This window comes from Cetorhinus maximus, chromosome 23 (assembly GCF_964194155.1).
Source record: "Cetorhinus maximus chromosome 23, sCetMax3.hap1.1, whole genome shotgun sequence".
NCBI lineage: Eukaryota > Metazoa > Chordata > Chondrichthyes > Lamniformes > Cetorhinidae > Cetorhinus > Cetorhinus maximus.
The window spans coordinates 10307620-10325770 of record NC_135901.1 but is presented as its reverse complement, the minus strand read 5'-3'; the positions used below and the strand labels follow the sequence as shown (position 1 = coordinate 10325770).

At 48.3% G+C, this 18151-nt stretch overlaps 1 protein-coding gene across 1 annotated transcript; it reads left to right on the top strand.

The window, feature by feature from the left end:
- Positions 1–380: 380 nt before the first annotated feature.
- Positions 381–12523, top strand: LOC144698385 (uncharacterized). The gene is made up of 3 exons (XM_078570335.1): positions 381–416; positions 2119–2294; positions 6388–12523. Exons 1-3 carry the CDS (start codon positions 381–383, stop codon positions 7769–7771), a joined length of 1596 nt encoding a protein of 531 aa, XP_078426461.1. The 3' UTR covers positions 7772–12523.
- Positions 12524–18151: the final 5628 nt, after the last annotated feature.

Below are 18151 nucleotides of genomic sequence, written 5' to 3'. Positions count from 1 at the left end.
TCTGAAACCTGGAGCTTAAACTTCTTCAGCTGACGGCACTTAACTGAGTGTAAGCCCCTGAAAGGGGAAATCTGGAAAATGGGGGCACCTGACATGTGTGCAGATGCAGAGGTGCTGCCACTATACACTGGCCAGAAGGTTGGGGTCATACACACACAACACCGGACTTGGGGCCCCAGCAGAGTTGTCCAAGGTATGCAAAGAACCACATTTGTATGAGGTGCGAAAGAATCAATCTTACCTCAGGGAACTTTCTGCAAGGCACACACAAGGCGACCAACCAACATCACCTCTGTGCAAGCATTTCAGTTTTACATACGAATTAGGAGCAGGAGTAGGCCAGTCAGCGCCTCAAGCCTGCTCTGCCATTCAATAAGACTATGGTTGACCTGATTGCAACCTCCCGCCTACCCCAAGTAATCTTTCATCCCCTTGTTTATCAAGAATCTTTCTACCTCTGCCTTAAAAATATTCAAAGACTCTGCTTCCACTGTCTTCTGAGGAACAGAGTTCCAAAGACTCACTACCCTCAGAGAAATATTCCTCCTCATCTCTGTCTGAAATGGGCGACCCCTTATTTTTAAACAGTGACCCCCTCGTTCTAGATTCTCCCACAAGAGGAAGCATCCTCTCCACATCCTCCCTGTCCAAGACCCCTCAGGAACTTATATGTTTCAATCAAGTCACCTCTTACTCTTCTAAACTGCAGTGGATACAAGTCTAGTCTGTCCAACCTTTCCTCATCAGACAACCTGCCCATTCCTGGTATTAGGCTAGTAAACTTTCTCTGAACTGCTTCTAACGCAACTTGTCCGATTTTTCATCTCCCTCTTCTTTTCATTCTCAATTTCCTTCAATTGTTGCCAGGACGAGGCTGTCAGGTCTTTGTTTCCAATGTCTGTCCTTTTTAGCTCTCTCTCTCTCTCTAACTGTACTTTGCAACCCTTTTGATTCCTGAACTTCTACTTTTGATCTAACCCACTCATTTGTCTTTCTGCCCATTCAGCTGATCCTGAGCATCCTCCGCCACAGCCAAATTTCAGAAGCTGTCACTTTCCTCAGAGTCGAACTCTGGCATTCATGGAGTGCGGACACTTTTTTTTTTGCAAAAATATACTTTATTCATAAAATATCTTCAATCATATTCCAAACCATTTCAAAAACACCATTACAAGGGTACAATCCAGTTCAACTTTAACAAAATGTATCACCAGGTGCATCAGTACAAACGATATTACAATCATTTACAGCCTTTCATTTTGAGCTGTACAGCCCAAGGGGATTTAAACAGTTCCCAGTCCCTCGGTGCGCTATGGCAGAAAGGTCTTAGACAGCGACCCTTCCCCGTTGCGCCTTTGCGGCAGCTGCCCCAAGCTTTAGTGCGTCCCTCAGCACGTAGTCCTGGACTTTGGATTGTGCCAGTCCGCAACACTCGGTCGGGGACAACTCTTTGTGCTGGAAGACCGACAAGTTTCGGGCAGACCAAAGCGCGTCTTTCACCGAGTTGATGATCCTCCAGCTGCAGTTGATGTTTGTCTCGGTGTGTGTCCCTGGGAACAGCCCGTAGAGCACAGAGTCCTGTGTCACAGAACTGCTCGGGATGAACCTCGACAGCAACCACTGCATCTCTCTCCAGACTTTCTTTGCAAAGGCACAATCCACAAGGAGGTGAACAACGGTCTCTTCCCCACCACAGCCACCTCGAGGGCAACGTGCAGAGGGGGTGAGACTCCTGGCGTGTAGGAAGGATCTGACGGGGAGGGCCACACTAGTGACTCTACCAGACCGTTTTTCAGCTTCATGCTGATGCTTTTGGACTTCCAGATGCTACTTAAATCACTGGTCACCTTTTACTGTGGCTAATCTAACCTGGATGCAACTTTAGTGTTTATCATCCAGCCAAGGCACTTGAATTTGTCCACTGCCCCTAGCTTGGTGCTTCTAATCATGACTTCCATGGCCCCACACACATGATAGTCTCGACTGAGCCTCTCAGCAGTGGGAAGGAGGAGGTGGCGGCGGAGGCCCCGCCCCCTAGCGCTCCCATTGGTAGGAGGACCCAGCGCCCAGCTCGGTCCTCCAGCCGCTGACCGCTCTCACCATTGGTTGGAGGACCAGGCGCCGCCTGGGTCCTCCAGGCTCGGTTCCTTCTTCCTATTGGCCGGAGCACACGTCAATCAGCGCCGCGGCGGCCGTCACGTGGTCCAGAACGGACGCAGCTCCGCCGCAGCTGAAGTGGCTCCACTCGATGTCGATGGTGGGAAGGCGCGGGGGGCAAGCATTCAGATGATCAGGTTCGCATTTTATTTTATCGATCTCTCCGCTGTGAAAACACTCGGAACATTCACTTTCCGCCGGGGACACTGGTGGACTCTGAACGGGGTTTTCCCCCCCGCCTTGCGCATGCGCGTCAGTCGTCCCATTGACTCCAGTGAGGCGGGTAGGGCGGTTTCTGGCGCGTGGGGGCTTATGGGTAGGCCCGGCTGCCATTGGCACTGCCTTTGCCATGTGATAACCAGCCTTCCAGGACGGCCCAAGTTGCTGAAACCATTGCGCGTAGGGAGCAGGGGCTGGCCATTCGGCCTCCTCGAACCTGCTGTATCATTCCATGCCATGGGGAGAAGGCTAATGAAAGCTAGCAATCGAGAGGCCCAGGCTAATGTTCTGGGATATGGATCAAATATCCATCAGGGCAGCTGTTGGAATTTAAATTTAATGAGCAAGTTTAATTAATTAAGAATTTGAGTCGTGCTTAAAAAAAAAGAGACATGCTGTCAAAGCTTTTTGCCTTGCACTCCTCAGGAGAGGTGCAAGAATACCAAATTTCAAAGGGAACAACTTCTACTGCACGAGAAAAATAGAGCTGATTGGTTGGCAAGTGGACTCTGGTCGAGGTGTTGCCATGGGGAATGCTGTAGGGAACAGTTACCCCCAAGCTTTTGTTTAATTCAAAAAGGCGCAATACCTAGACGTGTTCTTTCTGTTTGCAAAGAACAGGGCCCTGCACATAAATATATGTAGCTTCCAGCATTTGTAAGTGAGCCACACTGCAAGCCCAACTGATTATCTTAATTAAGAATTCTGGAAATGAAAGCTAGTCTCTGATGATGACTGTGAAACTATCATCGATTTTCATAAAGACCCATCTGGTTCACGAATGCTCTTTAGGGAAGGAAATCTGCCATCCTTACCTGGCCTGGCCTACATGTAACTCCAGACCCACAGCAACGTGGTTGAATCTTAACTGTTTTCAAGGGCAGTTAGGGATGGGCAACAAATGCTGGCCTTGCCAGCAATGCCACATCCCATGAAAGAATTCAGAAGCCACCTTCGTAGCTGACTGTGACCTAACTCTATATACTGCCTTTGCCCCATTTCCCTTAATAGCTCTGATTCACAGAAATCAATGACCCAGCCTTTTGCTGATGAGAGTTCCAAACTTCTTTTGCCCATTGTGTTTAGAAGTATTTCCTAACTTCATTCCTGAGAAGTCTGGTTCTAATTTTTGGACCATCTTCCTTGGTCCTGGATTGCCCGACCAGTGGAAATAGTTTCCCTGTACCAACAATACCTGTTCCTCTTAATATCTGGAAAATACCAATCAAGCACTCCTGATTTTTCTAAATTCTAAGGAATGCAACCCTAGTTAGTGCAATCTCTCTTCATAATTTAACTCTTGGCATCCAAATATTTTTTTATATTCTGTAGGCATCTCTCGTAAGACGAGCATTTGTTGCCCTTTCTTAATTGCCCTTGAATTAAGTGGCTTGCTGGACTATTTCAGAGGGCAGTACTCATACCTACATAGATTGCTTTGTTTAGATTTAAGACCCTAATTTTGGACTTTATGTAAAATGAAACTAAATGTAAAATTCTCTCTTTATTCGTTCATGGGATGTGGGCATTGCTGGCTCAGCCACCATTCTTGCCCATCCCCAATTGCCCTTGTTCAGAGGGCATTTAAGAGTCAACCCACATTGCTGTGGGCCTGGAATCACATGTTTTGAGTCACAGACCAGCTAAGGACGGCAGATTCCCCTCCATTTTTATGCCAATTGGCAATAGTTTCACAGTCATCATTAAACTTTTAATTCCTGATTTTTGTTTTTATTGGTGTGGTGGGATTCAAACCCGGGTCCCCAGAGCGTTACCGCTGGGTTTGCGGATTACCGGTCTCATGACAACACCACTACGCCACCACCTCCCACGTGTTATGATCACTCTTCCCTAGACACCCCTTTACTACAATGTTATTAATTAGCTCTCTCTCATTGCACAATATTAGATCCAAGATAGCCTGTCCCCAAGTTGGTTCTTTGACATACTGATCTCAAAAACTTTCTTGTGTACATTCCATGCCACTGCCCTCTGTACTATGACTGCAAAGTTGGCCTGCCCAATCTATATGATGATTAAAGTCCCCGATGATTACCATATTACCCTTGCCACATGCACCTCTAATTTCCTTATTTATATTCTATCTTACACACCGACTACTGTTATGGGGGCCTAGAACAATCCCCACCGATGTTTGCTGCTTCTTGTTTCTTAGCTTCACCAAACTGATGCTGATTGTGACTGTCAATGAACACCGACTCTACAATGGAAGCTCCGTGCAGGAGCCTGTAGCTCAGGGCCTTGGCTTGCAGGCACAGGGGAGAGTGAATGGTACGCTGAGCATGCGGCGTACAAACCGACCGTGAGGGATAATGCACAGGAGCAGCGGGAGGCCTTTCGATCCCTCAAGTCTTTTCTGCCATTCAGTAAGATCGTGACTGATCTATGACCTAACTCCATAAACCTGCCTTTCCTCCCCATGTTCCTAAAACCTTTGGTGAATAAAAACCCAACTATCTCAGATTTAAAATGACCAACAATCTGGCATCAGTTGGCGTTTGCAAAAGGAAGCTCCCAACTTCTATCACCTTTTGTGTGAAGAAATGTTTCCTAATTTCACTCCGGTCTGAACAGTCTGACTCTAATTTTTAGATCCTGCCCCCCCCCCCCCCCCACCACCACCACCAACACCACCACCACCACCACCACCACCACCACCCCCCCCCCCCACCCCCCCCAGTCCTAAACACGCCCAACCAGTGGGAATACTTCCTCCCAATCTACCCTGTCTGCTCTCCTTAATATCTTGAAAACCCCACACTTTTCAAACTCCAGGGAATTCAAGCACAGTTTATGCAATCTCTCCTCATACCTTAGCCCTTAGTGTCTGGGTCTCATTCTGGTAAATCGACACTGTGCTCCCTCCAAGATCAATATATCCTTCCTAAGGTGCGGTGTCCAGAACTGCTCACAGTAACTCCAGGGGTGGTCTAACCAAGGCTTTGTATAGACTGAAGTATGACATCTACCCACTTGTATTCCAGTCCTCTCGATATAAAGGCCAGCATCCTATCAACCTTTTCGATTATTTCCTGTACCTGAACATGACATTTTAATGACCTATGTACCTGGACCCATAGTCTCTTTGGACCTCCACTATTTCTAGCTTTTCACTATGTAGGAAACAACCCGTTCTATCCTTTCCAGGTTCAAACTGGATGACCTCACATTTACTTACATTCAAGTCAGTTCACTTAACAAATATCAGTAATTCTTTGTAATATTATGCTTCCAGCTACAATGCTACCAACCTTTGTGTTATTTGTATGTGTGACTTTCCACCCCATCATCAAAGTAGTTACTGAGTCCAGTGAGTATTCGAGGCCCCAAGACAGATTGTAGCAGGATGCCTCTAGTCACATTCTACCAGAGCACCTGCCCCTTATCCCGACTCTCAGTCCTGTGCCGCTCAGCCAGTTTCTGAACCAGGTTAATAATTTGCCCTCAGTTCCATCAGCTTTAACTTTACAGCCTCTTATGAGGGACTTTACCAAGTGCCTTCTGGAAATCCATATAAATGACATCCACGGACTTTCCCACGTCCGATACTTCAGTCACTTCTTCAAAAAACTCAGTCAGATTCATCAGGTGTGACCGACCCTTTGCAAAGGACCTGTAGGGAGGAGGGGAAGCCTCTGGTGGGGGGGGGAGTGACAAAGGTAGGTGTTGAGCCTGCCCATTGACAACTGGCACATGCACGTTCTCCCCAGTGAGTCACTGCATTGGTTAGAGTGGTTTCTGAAGCCTGCGGGATTGTGGTTAACGACCCCATTATGCACTTCCTGTGTGAGAACTGAGGCCGGGTCCTTATTTACAATCTCCAACTCTCTGTTACAAACTTGGCGCCTCCATCCCTTCCAAACCTTCCCCTCTCCTGGCTCTCCGCTTCCTGCGAACGTGCCTGTCGAAAGCCTATTTCAAGCTCTTTGGGGCAAAGTTAGCCGCAAAATAAACACGATCCCTTTTACACCTTCTACACTCCTTTTCCAGGGTTTTACAAATGGAAGAGCTCCAGACTGGACAAGATCTCACCGAGCCAGTCAATTCTTCAGGACCTGAATATCGTCGGCCTTTGGACACGGAGGGAGATGGCGGCGAAGGCCAGGCGGACAGACCGCTCGCTCGTTCGCTGTGTGGGCTCACCTTTGGCCGATCGTCAGACCCGGAGAGACACGCGCACTGTCACGGCGAAGAGGGACAGGGTAAAGGCGGGGACGGTGGGAAGGGAGTCAGCCCCCACAATGTGTTGGACCTTCACCCAGCTCCTCTCGCCAGGGAGAGACGGTTCACCTGCTCCGTGTGTGGAAAGAGATTTGCTTATCCATCCCACTTGCAGGCGCACCAGCGGGTCCACTGCGACGTGAGACCGTGGACCTGCTCTGACTGCGGCAAGAGCTTTAAAAGCGCCCAGGAGCTGAAACGCCACCGGCGGCTGCACACTGGGGAGAGGCCGTTCGCCTGCTCCGTGTGTGGGAAGGGCTTCACTCAGTTATCTGACCTGCGGAGGCACCAGAAGGGCCACGCCGTCCCGCGGCTTCTCGTGTGCTCGCTTTGTGGGAAGGGATTCGCCCGGCCGTCTGCCCTGCTGAGGCACCGGCGGTTTCACGCTGATGACAGACCGTTCAAATGTTCCGAGTGTGGCAAGAGCTTTAAGTGCGACCAGGAGCTGAGGAGGCACCAGCTGGAGGGAGTCGGCGAGCGGCCCTTCAGCTGCCCCGTGTGCGGGAAGGGATTCACTCGCTCCTCCAACCTGCTGACCCACCAGCGGGTCCACACCGGGGAGAGGCCGTTCGCCTGCCCCGTGTGCGGGAAGGAGTTCGCCCAGGCTTCCAACCTGGAAACGCACCAGCGGGTCCACTCTGGGGAGAAGCCGTTCACCTGCTCGGCCTGCGGGAAGGGTTTCGCCCGGTCGTCGGCCCTGCTGACCCACCAGCGGGTCCACACCGGGGAGAGGCCGTTCACCTGCACCGTGTGCGGGAAGGGATTCACCCAGTCCTCCAACCTGCTGACCCACCAGCGCATTCACACCGGGGAGAGGCCGTTTACCTGCTCCGTGTGCGGCAAGGGCTTCATTCGCTCCTCCAAACTGCTGACCCACCAGCAGGTTCACACCGACGAGAGACCATTTCCATGCTCGACCTGCGGGAAGCGCTTCAAAAGCTCCAGCAGCCTGATGGTACACCAGCGCTATCACACTGCTGTCAGGCCGTTTGCCTGCACCGTGTGTGGGAAGGGCTTCACCGATTCGTCCCACCTCCTGAGGCACCAGCGAGTCCACACCGACGAGCGGCCGTTCACCTGCTCCGTGTGTGGGAAGGGCTTCATTCGGTCCTCCCACCTGCTGAGGCACCAGCAGATTCACCCTGTTCCGTAGCGCGGTGGGGGCGGGGGATGGGGGTGAAGTGTCAGCTGTTTTCTAAATCCCGGCGCTGCTGTTTTAATTTTTCATCCTGTGGAGCTAACGGTTCCCTTCATCCGACGTTTCATGGGGTTACGTCGAGTCTAAAGCTGTGAACCAGCTCATTCAGACCAGCTTCGCACCAGCCTCCTCCCAGCCCTTTCTTCATCTCGCCCCATTGCCATACCCTTCTATTCCTTTCTCCCTTGTGTATACCAAGCTTCCCCTTAAATGTGTCCGTGCCATTCCCCTCGACCACTCCCTGTGTGGTAGGTAGCGCACTCCACATCCATGCCCCCTTTATTGCTTTTTTTTTTGAGGAAACGTGTTAACCAAGGGCCCACGGAGAAAACAAATTCTTCTCGAAGTAACCGGGAGTGAAGCAAACTGGCGCCTAGACGAGGGATCGAAATGAGAGTAAAAGAGGGGCGTAGAATTTGGATTTCAAAAGTTCAATGTCGGAGTTTCTCAGGCTCAACACTTCCCTGTTCACGTGTTCACTGACCCGGGCTTTGCACTTTGTGCACTGCACCGCCCATCGCACGAGCAATGTTGGCTCATTCGCGTTTTTTTCCCCTCCCTCTCTCCTCTTTCCCTGGGGCTTTTGGCCGGTGCTGAGCGTTAGTATGTTGATCCAGGTGGGAAGGAGCTGACACAGCGGCTCATCTTCTTGCCTAAGCTCTTTTTTAAAGTAAAGTGCTAATCGAGGCATTTTGTTTGGTCAAGTGATGATTATTCTGGGAGCTGAAGCGCAGTCCCTCACTGAACAATTTTGAAATCTTTACTGATGTACTGTGTTGTTCAGAGGCTCCCCTGTCTGCTGTATACGGGTACTGCAGCACAATTTGCTGGAACCTATCTAATTGAGTCCCATTGAAAAATATGTTCATTGTTCATGAGGTCTCGCGGATACGTAACCCCCCCACGAACGGCGAGACTTTACTGTATTGCATTAAATTTATAGCTTAACTTGTTAAACTACTTGGTATAACAACAGACAGCAGTTGAGTGATGTTTATAAACTTGAATCCTAACTAGTTTAAAAGGTTACTAAACAAGAGTAGGAGCTTACGATGTTGGGGGTGATATATTAGCATGGATAGAGGATTGGCTAACCAACAGGAAACAAAGTCAGGATAAATGGGTCATTTTCGGGATGACAAACTGTAACGGGTGGAGAATCACAGGGATCAGAGCTGGGCTCTCAATTATTTACGATCTACATGAATGGCTTGGGTGAAGGAACCAACTGTATTGTAGCCAGACTTGATATGATGATATGAAGGTAGGTAGGAAATCAAGTTGTGAGGAGGCTACAAAGAGTCTGCAAAGGGGCATAAATAGTGAGTGGGCTCAAATTTGGCAGATGGGGTACAATGTGAAAAATTGTGAGGTTGTCAACTTTGGGAGGAAGAATGGAAAAGCAGAGTATTATTTTAAATGGAGAGAGACAGCAGAATGTTGCAGTACAGAGAGATCTGGGTGTCCTTGTCAATGGATCACAAAAAGTTAGCGTGCAGGTCCAGCAAGTATTTGCTTGGTAATACAGAACTTGAGTATTGCTGCAAAAAGAGACATATTAACGAAGCTTTTCGTTTCTGCGCTGATCAGGACAGACACACGAATACCAAATCCCCATGAGAAACGCGGATGGAATGACCCCTAACCACCTACCCCTTGCATATTACTGACAGGTAGCTGATATGTTTGCTGTATTTGAATCTGCAGCTGATTGTAAGAATTTCCACATACACCTTAACGTGCTCCATCCTGTGCTCAAATTCACCTTTGAAATGGAGCAGTCAAGTGAGCTCCCTTTCCTCGGTACACAAGCTGAGAAATCTGCCAGTGGGCTCTCTATTAATGTCTACCACAGGCCCACCTTCACTGGTCAATATGCGCGTTAGGATTCCTACAGTTCCACACGCTATAAGATTCGCCGTATCATAAATAGGGCCCAAACCATTTGCTCACCGTGCAAGCTTGATGCCGACATAGGGCGTATCAGAGTTGTCCTGTGGGATAACAGCTACCCCGTTGTACATTGCACAAACTATACTGGTTGCCCAGTTGTATATCGCATGAACTCATGAATGGGTCCAATGCCACCACTTTTTTAGTTCTGAGAAGTGCCCACTCTACCCGCATTACCCTGAAAGGCTAAGGCATCTTAAAAATTGGAGCAACAGGTGTAGCTAGCCGTTTCACGCTGCTACTATGCAGTAGCAACACTAGTGGTATTCCCCACTAACAGGATGCTGCCATCAAGTCAAAAAGACATTCCACCTTCCACACAAAAGAGTAATTTGATCAATGAATTTTCAGTGCTGGTGTGCTCTGGTAAGTAGGCCATACGTCCCGGCTGGAGGAATTGTAACAAACAGGACGTCCCTTCGGCTGTTTGCAACGTTCTCAACCAGCCTGTGCTTCCAAAACTCAGAAGACAGTGCCCAAGATGAGATGTGATTCCGCGATTGGACAACACTTAATAAACAATCCCGATTGGGCTGATAATTGCATTAACAACCAATTTAAGCTTATCAGTTGTGCTCGCAGTGTGGCTCACTTGCACGTGCTAGAAGCAACATATATTCATGGCACTTAAAGTAGACAAGGCACCCGGACCAGACCCAAGGATATTGAAGGAAGTGAGAGTGCAAATTGCAGGGGAACTGGCCATAATCTTTCACTCTTCCCTAGACAGATGACAGAGGACCGGAGAATTGTAAACATTATGCCCTTGTTCAAAAAAGGTTGTTAAGGATAAGCCCAGCAATTGCAGACTAGTCAGTTTAACTTCAGTAGTGGGGAAGCTTCTAGACGCAATTATTTAGGATAGAATTAATAGTCAAATGGAAAAATGTGGGTTGACTAGGAAGAACCAGTATGGATTTCTAAAGGGAAAATCCTGTTTAACTAACTTGCTGGAATTTTTGAAGAGGTAACAGGAAAGGTCGATGAGGGTAATGCCGTTGATGTGGTGTACATGGACTTTCAAAGGGCATTTGATACAGTGCCACACAACAGACTTGAGAAAAGCTATAGCTCGTGGATTAAAAGGGACAAGTAGCAACGTGGATACAAAATTGACTGAGTAATAGGGAACAGAGAGTAATGATTAATGGATAATTTTCGGGCTGGAGGGTCTCCAGGGGTCAGTATTGGGACCCTCTCTTTTCCTGATGTATCTTAATGATCTAGATCTTGGTGTGCAGGGGACAATTTCAGAGTTTGCAGATGGAAACAGTGTAAACTGTGAGGACAGTGTAGAACTTCAAAAGGACATAGACAAGTTGGTGGAGTGGACAGATAGGTGGCAGATGGAGTTCAATGCGGAGAAGTGTGAGGTGATTCATTTTGGCAGGAAGAACGTGGAGAGACAATATAAAATGAGGGATACAAATCTAAAGGTGTGCAGGAGCAGAGGGACCTGGGTATATATGTGCACAAGCCGTTGAAGGTGGCAGGACAGGTGGAGAGAGCAGTTGAGAAAGCATACAGTATTCTAGCTTTATTAATATGGGCACAGAGTACAAGAGCAAGGAGGTTATGCTGAATTTATGTGACACTAGTCAGACCTCAGCTGGATTATTGCATACAGTTCTAGGCGCCACACTTCAATGTGCAGGGTTACAGGCAAAAGGTGGGAGAATGCCACTGAGTCATGATGCTCATTCAGAGAGCCAGTGCAGACACGATGGGCCAAATGGCCTCCTGCACTGTAACAATGCTGTGATACACAGGGCCCTGTCCTCTGCAAATAAAAACATGTCCACGCATTACGTCTTTTTCAACGAAACAAAAGCTTGGGAGATAGCCATTCCCCAGTTCATTCCCCATGGCAGTGCCTTGACCAATCAGAGTCGACTTGTCTGGTTTGAATTTAAACAAAAGCTTGGCAGTTAAGGTGCATTCTCCGTGGCAATGCCTCTACCAAGTCCACTTGCCAACCAATCAGCGCCCTCTTCCCGCGCAGTATGAATTGTTGTTCCCTTTGGGAATTGGTATTCTTACGAATGTGTCCTGATGAGTGCAAGATGAAAAGCTTTGGCAGCAGGTCTGTTTTATTCTTACTTGTGGAGGGATATAGTCACATTGGAAGCAGTTCAGAGAAGGTTCACTGGACTCACTCCTGGGATGAAGGGGTTGTCTTATGAGGAAGAAATTGAGCAGTTGGGCCTGTAACCATTGAAGGTTAGAAGAACGAGAAGTGATCTGATGAAATATATAAGATCCTGAGGAGACTTGGCAGGGTAAATGCTGAGAGGATGTTTCCTCTCATGGATAAAATCTAGAACGGGGGGTGGGGGCACAGTTTCAGAATAAGGGGTCTCCCATTGAAGATGGAGAGGAGGAGGAATTTCTCCTCTGAGGGTCGTGAGTCTATGGAATTCTCTTCCAGAATACAGAGAGCAGTGGAGGCCGGGTCATCGAATATATTGAAGACTGAGTTAGACAGATATTTGATTTACAAGGTTACATTGGGGGGGGTACATTCAGGAAAGCAGAGTTAAGGCCACAGCCATTATCTCATTGAATGGTGGAGTAAGCTAGAAGGGCCGAATGGCCTACTTGTGCCCCTATTCATAACAGGAGGAGAGTTGGAGAGTTTTAAATATGTGGTTTCCTGATGATAGGGTACACTTTGGCTTTCTTTGTAAGTGTTATAATTTTCTTTATCATGTGTAATAATCAACCAGACGAATTGCAGAGTAAAACTGCAAATGTTTCAAGAAATGTTTTTGTTTGTATTTGTTCATGGGATGTGGGCATGGCCCATCCTTAGTTGCCCTTGAGAAGGTGGTGGTGAGCTGCCTTCTTGAACCGCTGCAGTCCATGTGGTGTAGGTACACCCACAGTGCTGTTAGGGAGTTCCAGGATTTGGACCCAGCCACAGCGATATTTTTCCAAGTCAGGGTGGTGTGTGACTTGGGGGGGGATCTTCCAGGTGGTGGTTCCCCTGTGTCTGCTGCCCTTGTCCTTCTAGATGGTAGTGGTCATGGGTTTGGAAGGTGCTGTCGAAGGAGCCTTGTTGAATTGCTGCAGTGCATCTTGTAGATGGTACACACACTGCTGCCACTGTGCGTCGGTGGTGCAGTGAGTGAATGCATGAGGATGTGGTGCCAAACAAGTGGGCTGCTTTGTCCTGGATGATGTCAAGCTTCTTGAGTGTTGTGGGAGCTGCACTCATCCAGGCAAGTGGGGAGTATTCCATCACACTCCTGACTCGTGCCTTGTAGATGGTGGATAGACTTTGGGGAGTCAGGTGGTGAGTTACTCTCCGCAGGATTCCCAGCCTCTGACCTGCTCTTGTAGCCACAGTATTTATATGGCTTGTCCAGTTCAGTTTCTGGTTAGTGGTAATCCCCAGGATGTTGATAGTGGGGGATCAGCGATGGTAATGCCATTGAACATCAAGGGGTGATGATTAGATTCTCTCTTGTTGGAGATGGTCATTGCCTGACACTTGTTTGGCGCGAATGTTACTTGCCACTTGTCAGCCCAAGCCTGGATATTCTCCAGGTCTTGCTGCATTTGAATATGGGCTGCTTCGGTATCATGTGGTGTAGGTACACCCACAGTGCTGTTAGGAAGGGAGTTCCAGGATTTTGACCTAGTGATAGTGATGTCGTTGCAGGTCAGGATGGTGTGTGGCTCGGAGGTGAATTTGCTGGTGGTGGTGATGCCTGCTCTGAAAACACAATTTTTCATCCAAACAAAAGGGAAGTACTGCGGATGCTGGAAATCTGAAACGAAAACAGAGAATTCAGGGAATACTCAGCATGTCAGGCAGCACCTGTGAGAGAGAAAAAGAGTTAACGTTTCAGGTCAAGGACCTTTCTTCAGAACAGTGACATTTTTCATTGTTCATTTGAGCAGTAACAAAGTCAGACAGCGACCACAATCATTTTATTCTTTAGCTTCAGCATATTAAAAAAATTACAAGGAGTATTTTCAGCAGAGCTTACACGCACTTGAGGTTAAGTTTGCATTCCTTGTTGTGGCTGTTGCACAAAGGAAATGCCTTTTATACATTGTTCTGATCAAACTGGAACTGGCATTGCCTTATATGTCATTCTCTAGCCTAACGCAGATTCCTTCAATGCATGTCTGTCGTGACACATGTCTTCATGATTCACGGTGTGGAATTACCGAATTATCAATCACGTAAGCTATAGTGTTGCGTTGTCTGTGATAGTTTTATTGTTTGGACTTGAAAATCTACCCTGAAGGTCTTGCTTGAAGACACTGTTGCTAGGCAGTTTTAGTTAATTGACTGTTGCGAGGCCAGGTCACACTCTTTCCCTGATGTATCAACATGCCTTTTTATTGTGCTTCATTGGTTGGCTACCTTCCGGAAGATGTCCCTGGGGCTGGTACAGATGCATGCACGGTCTACCTCCTGTTCTTGTTCCACTTTGTAGCCTTGCGTGCAATGGCAGGTTAACTATCCGATGTCAGTTCACTTGGATTTGTATCATCGTAAAGGTGCAATTATTCCACGACTCAAATGTCATTCCCAATCAGGAGTAGGAACGTGACATGCAGTATCTTCATTACTCCTTCGCCTGCGGACGTAAGAACAAATGTAACGTTTATTCTTAATTCATTTTTTTTTGTGGGGTTTACGCTGATCTCTATGATACCACGTGTATGGTAGTTTCCTCCCTCGTTTCGGGATGGCCAGTTTAATGTTGGGCTCTCCCACTTTGTCCATGATTTCATATGCACCTTCGCAGTAAGCCTCCTGCCTCCACCCCTCCACTCCCAACTTCCAAGTATACCGTAATAGAAAATGCTGGAAAAACCCAGCACATCTGGCAGCATCTGTGGAGAGAGAAACGGGTAACATTTCGGGTCTGTATGACTTCTTCAGAGCTGAAGAGAGGTAGAAACATGATGGATTTTGTACTGTTATAGAGGGCATGGGGCAGGTGGAGCAAAATAGAAGGTCTGGGATAGGTGGGAGCTGGAGAGATTCCACAAAGATGTCATGGACTCAAGACAAAGGGAGTGTTAAAGGCTAAAGAAGGTGCTGATAGCGGCTTAAAGGTAAGATAGCAGAATGTGTTACGAGCAGAACGAGGGTCAGTGCTCTGTGAAAGCAAAATACAAGAACAAGTGACTGATGGCCTTGTGGGAGGGGTGGGGATAAAGTAATTGGATTTAAAAAAGGGGTCAAGATGGAGGAGAGTTCACGGTCTGAAGTTGTTGAACTCAAAGTTAAGTCCAGAAGGCCTAACCGGAAGATGAGATACTGTTTCTCCAGTTTGCGTTGGGCTTCACTGGGACATTGCAGCAGGCCAAGGATGGGCATGTGGGCATGAGAGCAAGATGGTGAGTTGAAATGGCAAGGGACAGGAAGGTCTGGGTCGTGCTTGCGGACAGACCGAAGGTGTTCCGCAAAGCGGTCACCCAGTCTGCGCTTAGTTTTCCCAATGTAGGGGAGACTGCATTGGGAGCAGTGAATTCAGTAGGCCAAAAATTGGAGGAGGTGCAAGTGAAGTGCTGCTTCACCTGAAAGGAGTGTTTGGGGCCTTGCACATTGAGGAGGGAAGAGGCAAATGGGCAGGTGTTGCACCTTCTACAATTGCAATGGAAGGTGCCGTGAGAAGGGGATGATGAGTTGGGGTGATGGAGGAGTGGCCCAGGGTATCATGGAGGGAACGGTCCCTACGGAATGCCGACGGGCTGTGTTTGGTAGTGGCATCATGCTGGAGTTGGCGGAAATGGCGGAGGATGATCCTTTGATCCCCACCCCTGGTGGGGTGAAAAGTGAGGACAAGGGGGACCCTTCAGTGAGAGAACAAGTTGAGCCAGGTGGAGGAGAGTGATGATGCATGGGGATTGTTCAGGCCTCTGTTCAAGGAAGAAGCAGAGAGCCCTGAGACCATCTTAGTGGGGGATGATGGTGTTGAGGGACTGGACGTCCATAGTGAAGAGGAGATGGTTAGGGCCAGGAAACTAGAAATTGTTGATGTGACGTAGGGCATCAGAGGAATTGCGAATGTAGGTGGAAGAGACTGGACAAGGGGAGAGATATTGAGTCAAGACAGGAAGAAATGAGTTCTGTGGGGCAGGAACAGGCTGACATGATGGGTCCACTTGTGGATTTTTAGAAGAAGAAAGAAGTGGAATTGGAAGCTGTGGAGGGAAGATCTCCAGAGAAGATGAGGTCAGTGACAGTCCTGGAAACAATGGCTTGAAGTTTGATGGCAGGATCATGGTCTGAGGGCTCTCAGCTTCTTCCTTGAACAGAGGCCCGAACAATCCCCATCCACCACCACTCTCCTCCGCCTGGCTGAACTTGTTCTCTCACTGAACAATTTCTCCTTAAACTTGTCTCACTTCCTCCAAAAAGGTGTGACCATGGGTACCCGCTTGGGCCCCAGCTATGCCTGTCTCTTTATGGGGTATGTGGAACATTCCTTGTTCCAGTCCTACTCAGGCCCCCTCCCACAACTCTCTTTTCAATACATCAATGACTGTATCTGTGCTGCTTCATGCTCTCCTCTGGACCTGGAAATATTTATCAATTTTGCTTCCAATTTCCACCCCTCTCTCACCTTCACATGGTCCAACCCGAACACTTCCCTTCCTTGACCTCTCAGTCTCAATTTCTGGTGATAGACCGTCTACCCATATTCATTACAATCCCGACTCCCACAGCTACCTTGACTACAGCTCCTCAAACCCCGCTTCCTGTAAGGACTCCATCCCATTCTCTCAGTTCCTCCGCCCCCGTCGCATTTGTTCCAATGAAGCTACCTTCCAAAACGGTGCTCCCGACATTTCCTCCTTTTTCCTTAACCGAGGGTTCCCGCCTGCTGTGGTTCAGAGGGCTGTCAACCATGTCTGACCCATCTCCTGCAATTCTGCCGTCACCCTTCCCCCTCCCTCCCAGAACCATGATAGGGTACCCCTTGTCCTCCGCTTTTCACCCCACCAGCCTCCACGTTCAAAGGATCATCCTCTGCTATTTCCGCCAACTCCAGCATGATGCCCCCCCCCCCCCCCCCCCCCCCCCGGGTCTGCATTCTGTAAGGGCCGTTCCCTCCGGGACACCCTGGTCCACTCCTCCACCACCTCCGACTTGTCATGCTCTTCCCATGGCACCTTCCCATGCAACCGCAGAAGGTGCAACACTTGCTCCTTTTACCTCCTCCCTCCTTACTGTCCACGGCCCGAAACATTCCTTTCAGGTGAAGCAGCGCTTCACTTGCACCTCCTTCGATTTGGTCTACTGTATTTGCTGCTCCCAGTCCGGTCTCCTGTATGTTGGGGAGACTAAATGCAGACTGGGTGACCGCTTTGTGGAACACCTTCGCTCAGTACACAAGCATGACCCAGACTTTCCTGTCGCTTGCCATTTTAACACTCCACCCTGCTCTCATGCCCACATGTCCATCCTTGGCCTGCTGCAATGTTCCAGTGAAGCCCAATGCAAACTGGAGGAACAGCACCTCATCTTTTACAACTTTGAGTTACCATGAGTGCAACAACTTCAGACCATGAACTCTCTCCTCCATCTTGACCCCATTTTTAATGCAATTTTTTTCCCCAACCACAAACCTGCACCCCCCCAACCCCACAGGGCCACCTGTCACTTTGTGCTTTCACAGAACACTGACCCTTGTTCTGCTATTAACACATTCTGCTATCTTACCTTTTATGCCATTGTTAGCACCTTCCTTAGCCTTTAACACTACCATTAACACTCCCTTTGTCTTGTGTCTGTGACATCTTTGTCAAATTTCTCCTGAGCTCCCACCTATCCCTGACCTTCTAGTTTGCTCCACCTGCTCCACTGCCTCTATAACAGTATAAAGTCCATCACATTTATACCTCTCTCTTTAGCTCTGAAGAGGAGTTACATGGACTTGAAACGTTAACTCCGTTTCTCTCTCCCCACAGATGCTGCCACACCTGCATTTTCTGTTTTTATTTCAGATTTCCAGCATCCAGAGCATTTTGCTTTTATTTATGTCTAGCATCCTCAGTGGTAGCAACCATCTTTGCTGCTCCATGCAACAAGATGATAACGTTAGGATTGTTGGAGATCCTGGGGGAACTGACCTTCCCTCCATCATAAGGTCAGAAGTGGCGATGTGCAATCAACAGCGAATAATGTTCATCACCATTCGCGACTCTTCAGATATTGAAGCAGTCCATGTCCAAATATAGGAAGACCTGGACAATATCCAAACTTGAGCTGACAAGTGACAAGTAACATTGGCGCCATGCAAGTGCCAGGCAATGATCATCTCCAACAAGAGAGAATGTAACCACTGCCCCTTGACATTCAATGGCATTATCATCACTGAATCCCCCACTATCAACATCCTGGGTGTTACC

Coding starts and splice junctions, on each gene's coding strand:
- LOC144698385 (XM_078570335.1), top strand. CDS start 381: ATGGTTGACCTGATTGCAACCTCCCGCCTACCCCAA. Junction 417..2,118: donor CAACCTCCCGCCTACCCCAA/GTAATCTTTCAT, acceptor TTGGAGGACCAG/GCGCCGCCTGGGTCCTCCAG. Junction 2,295..6,387: donor GCAAGCATTCAGATGATCAG/GTTCGCATTTTA, acceptor CTCCTTTTCCAG/GGTTTTACAAATGGAAGAGC.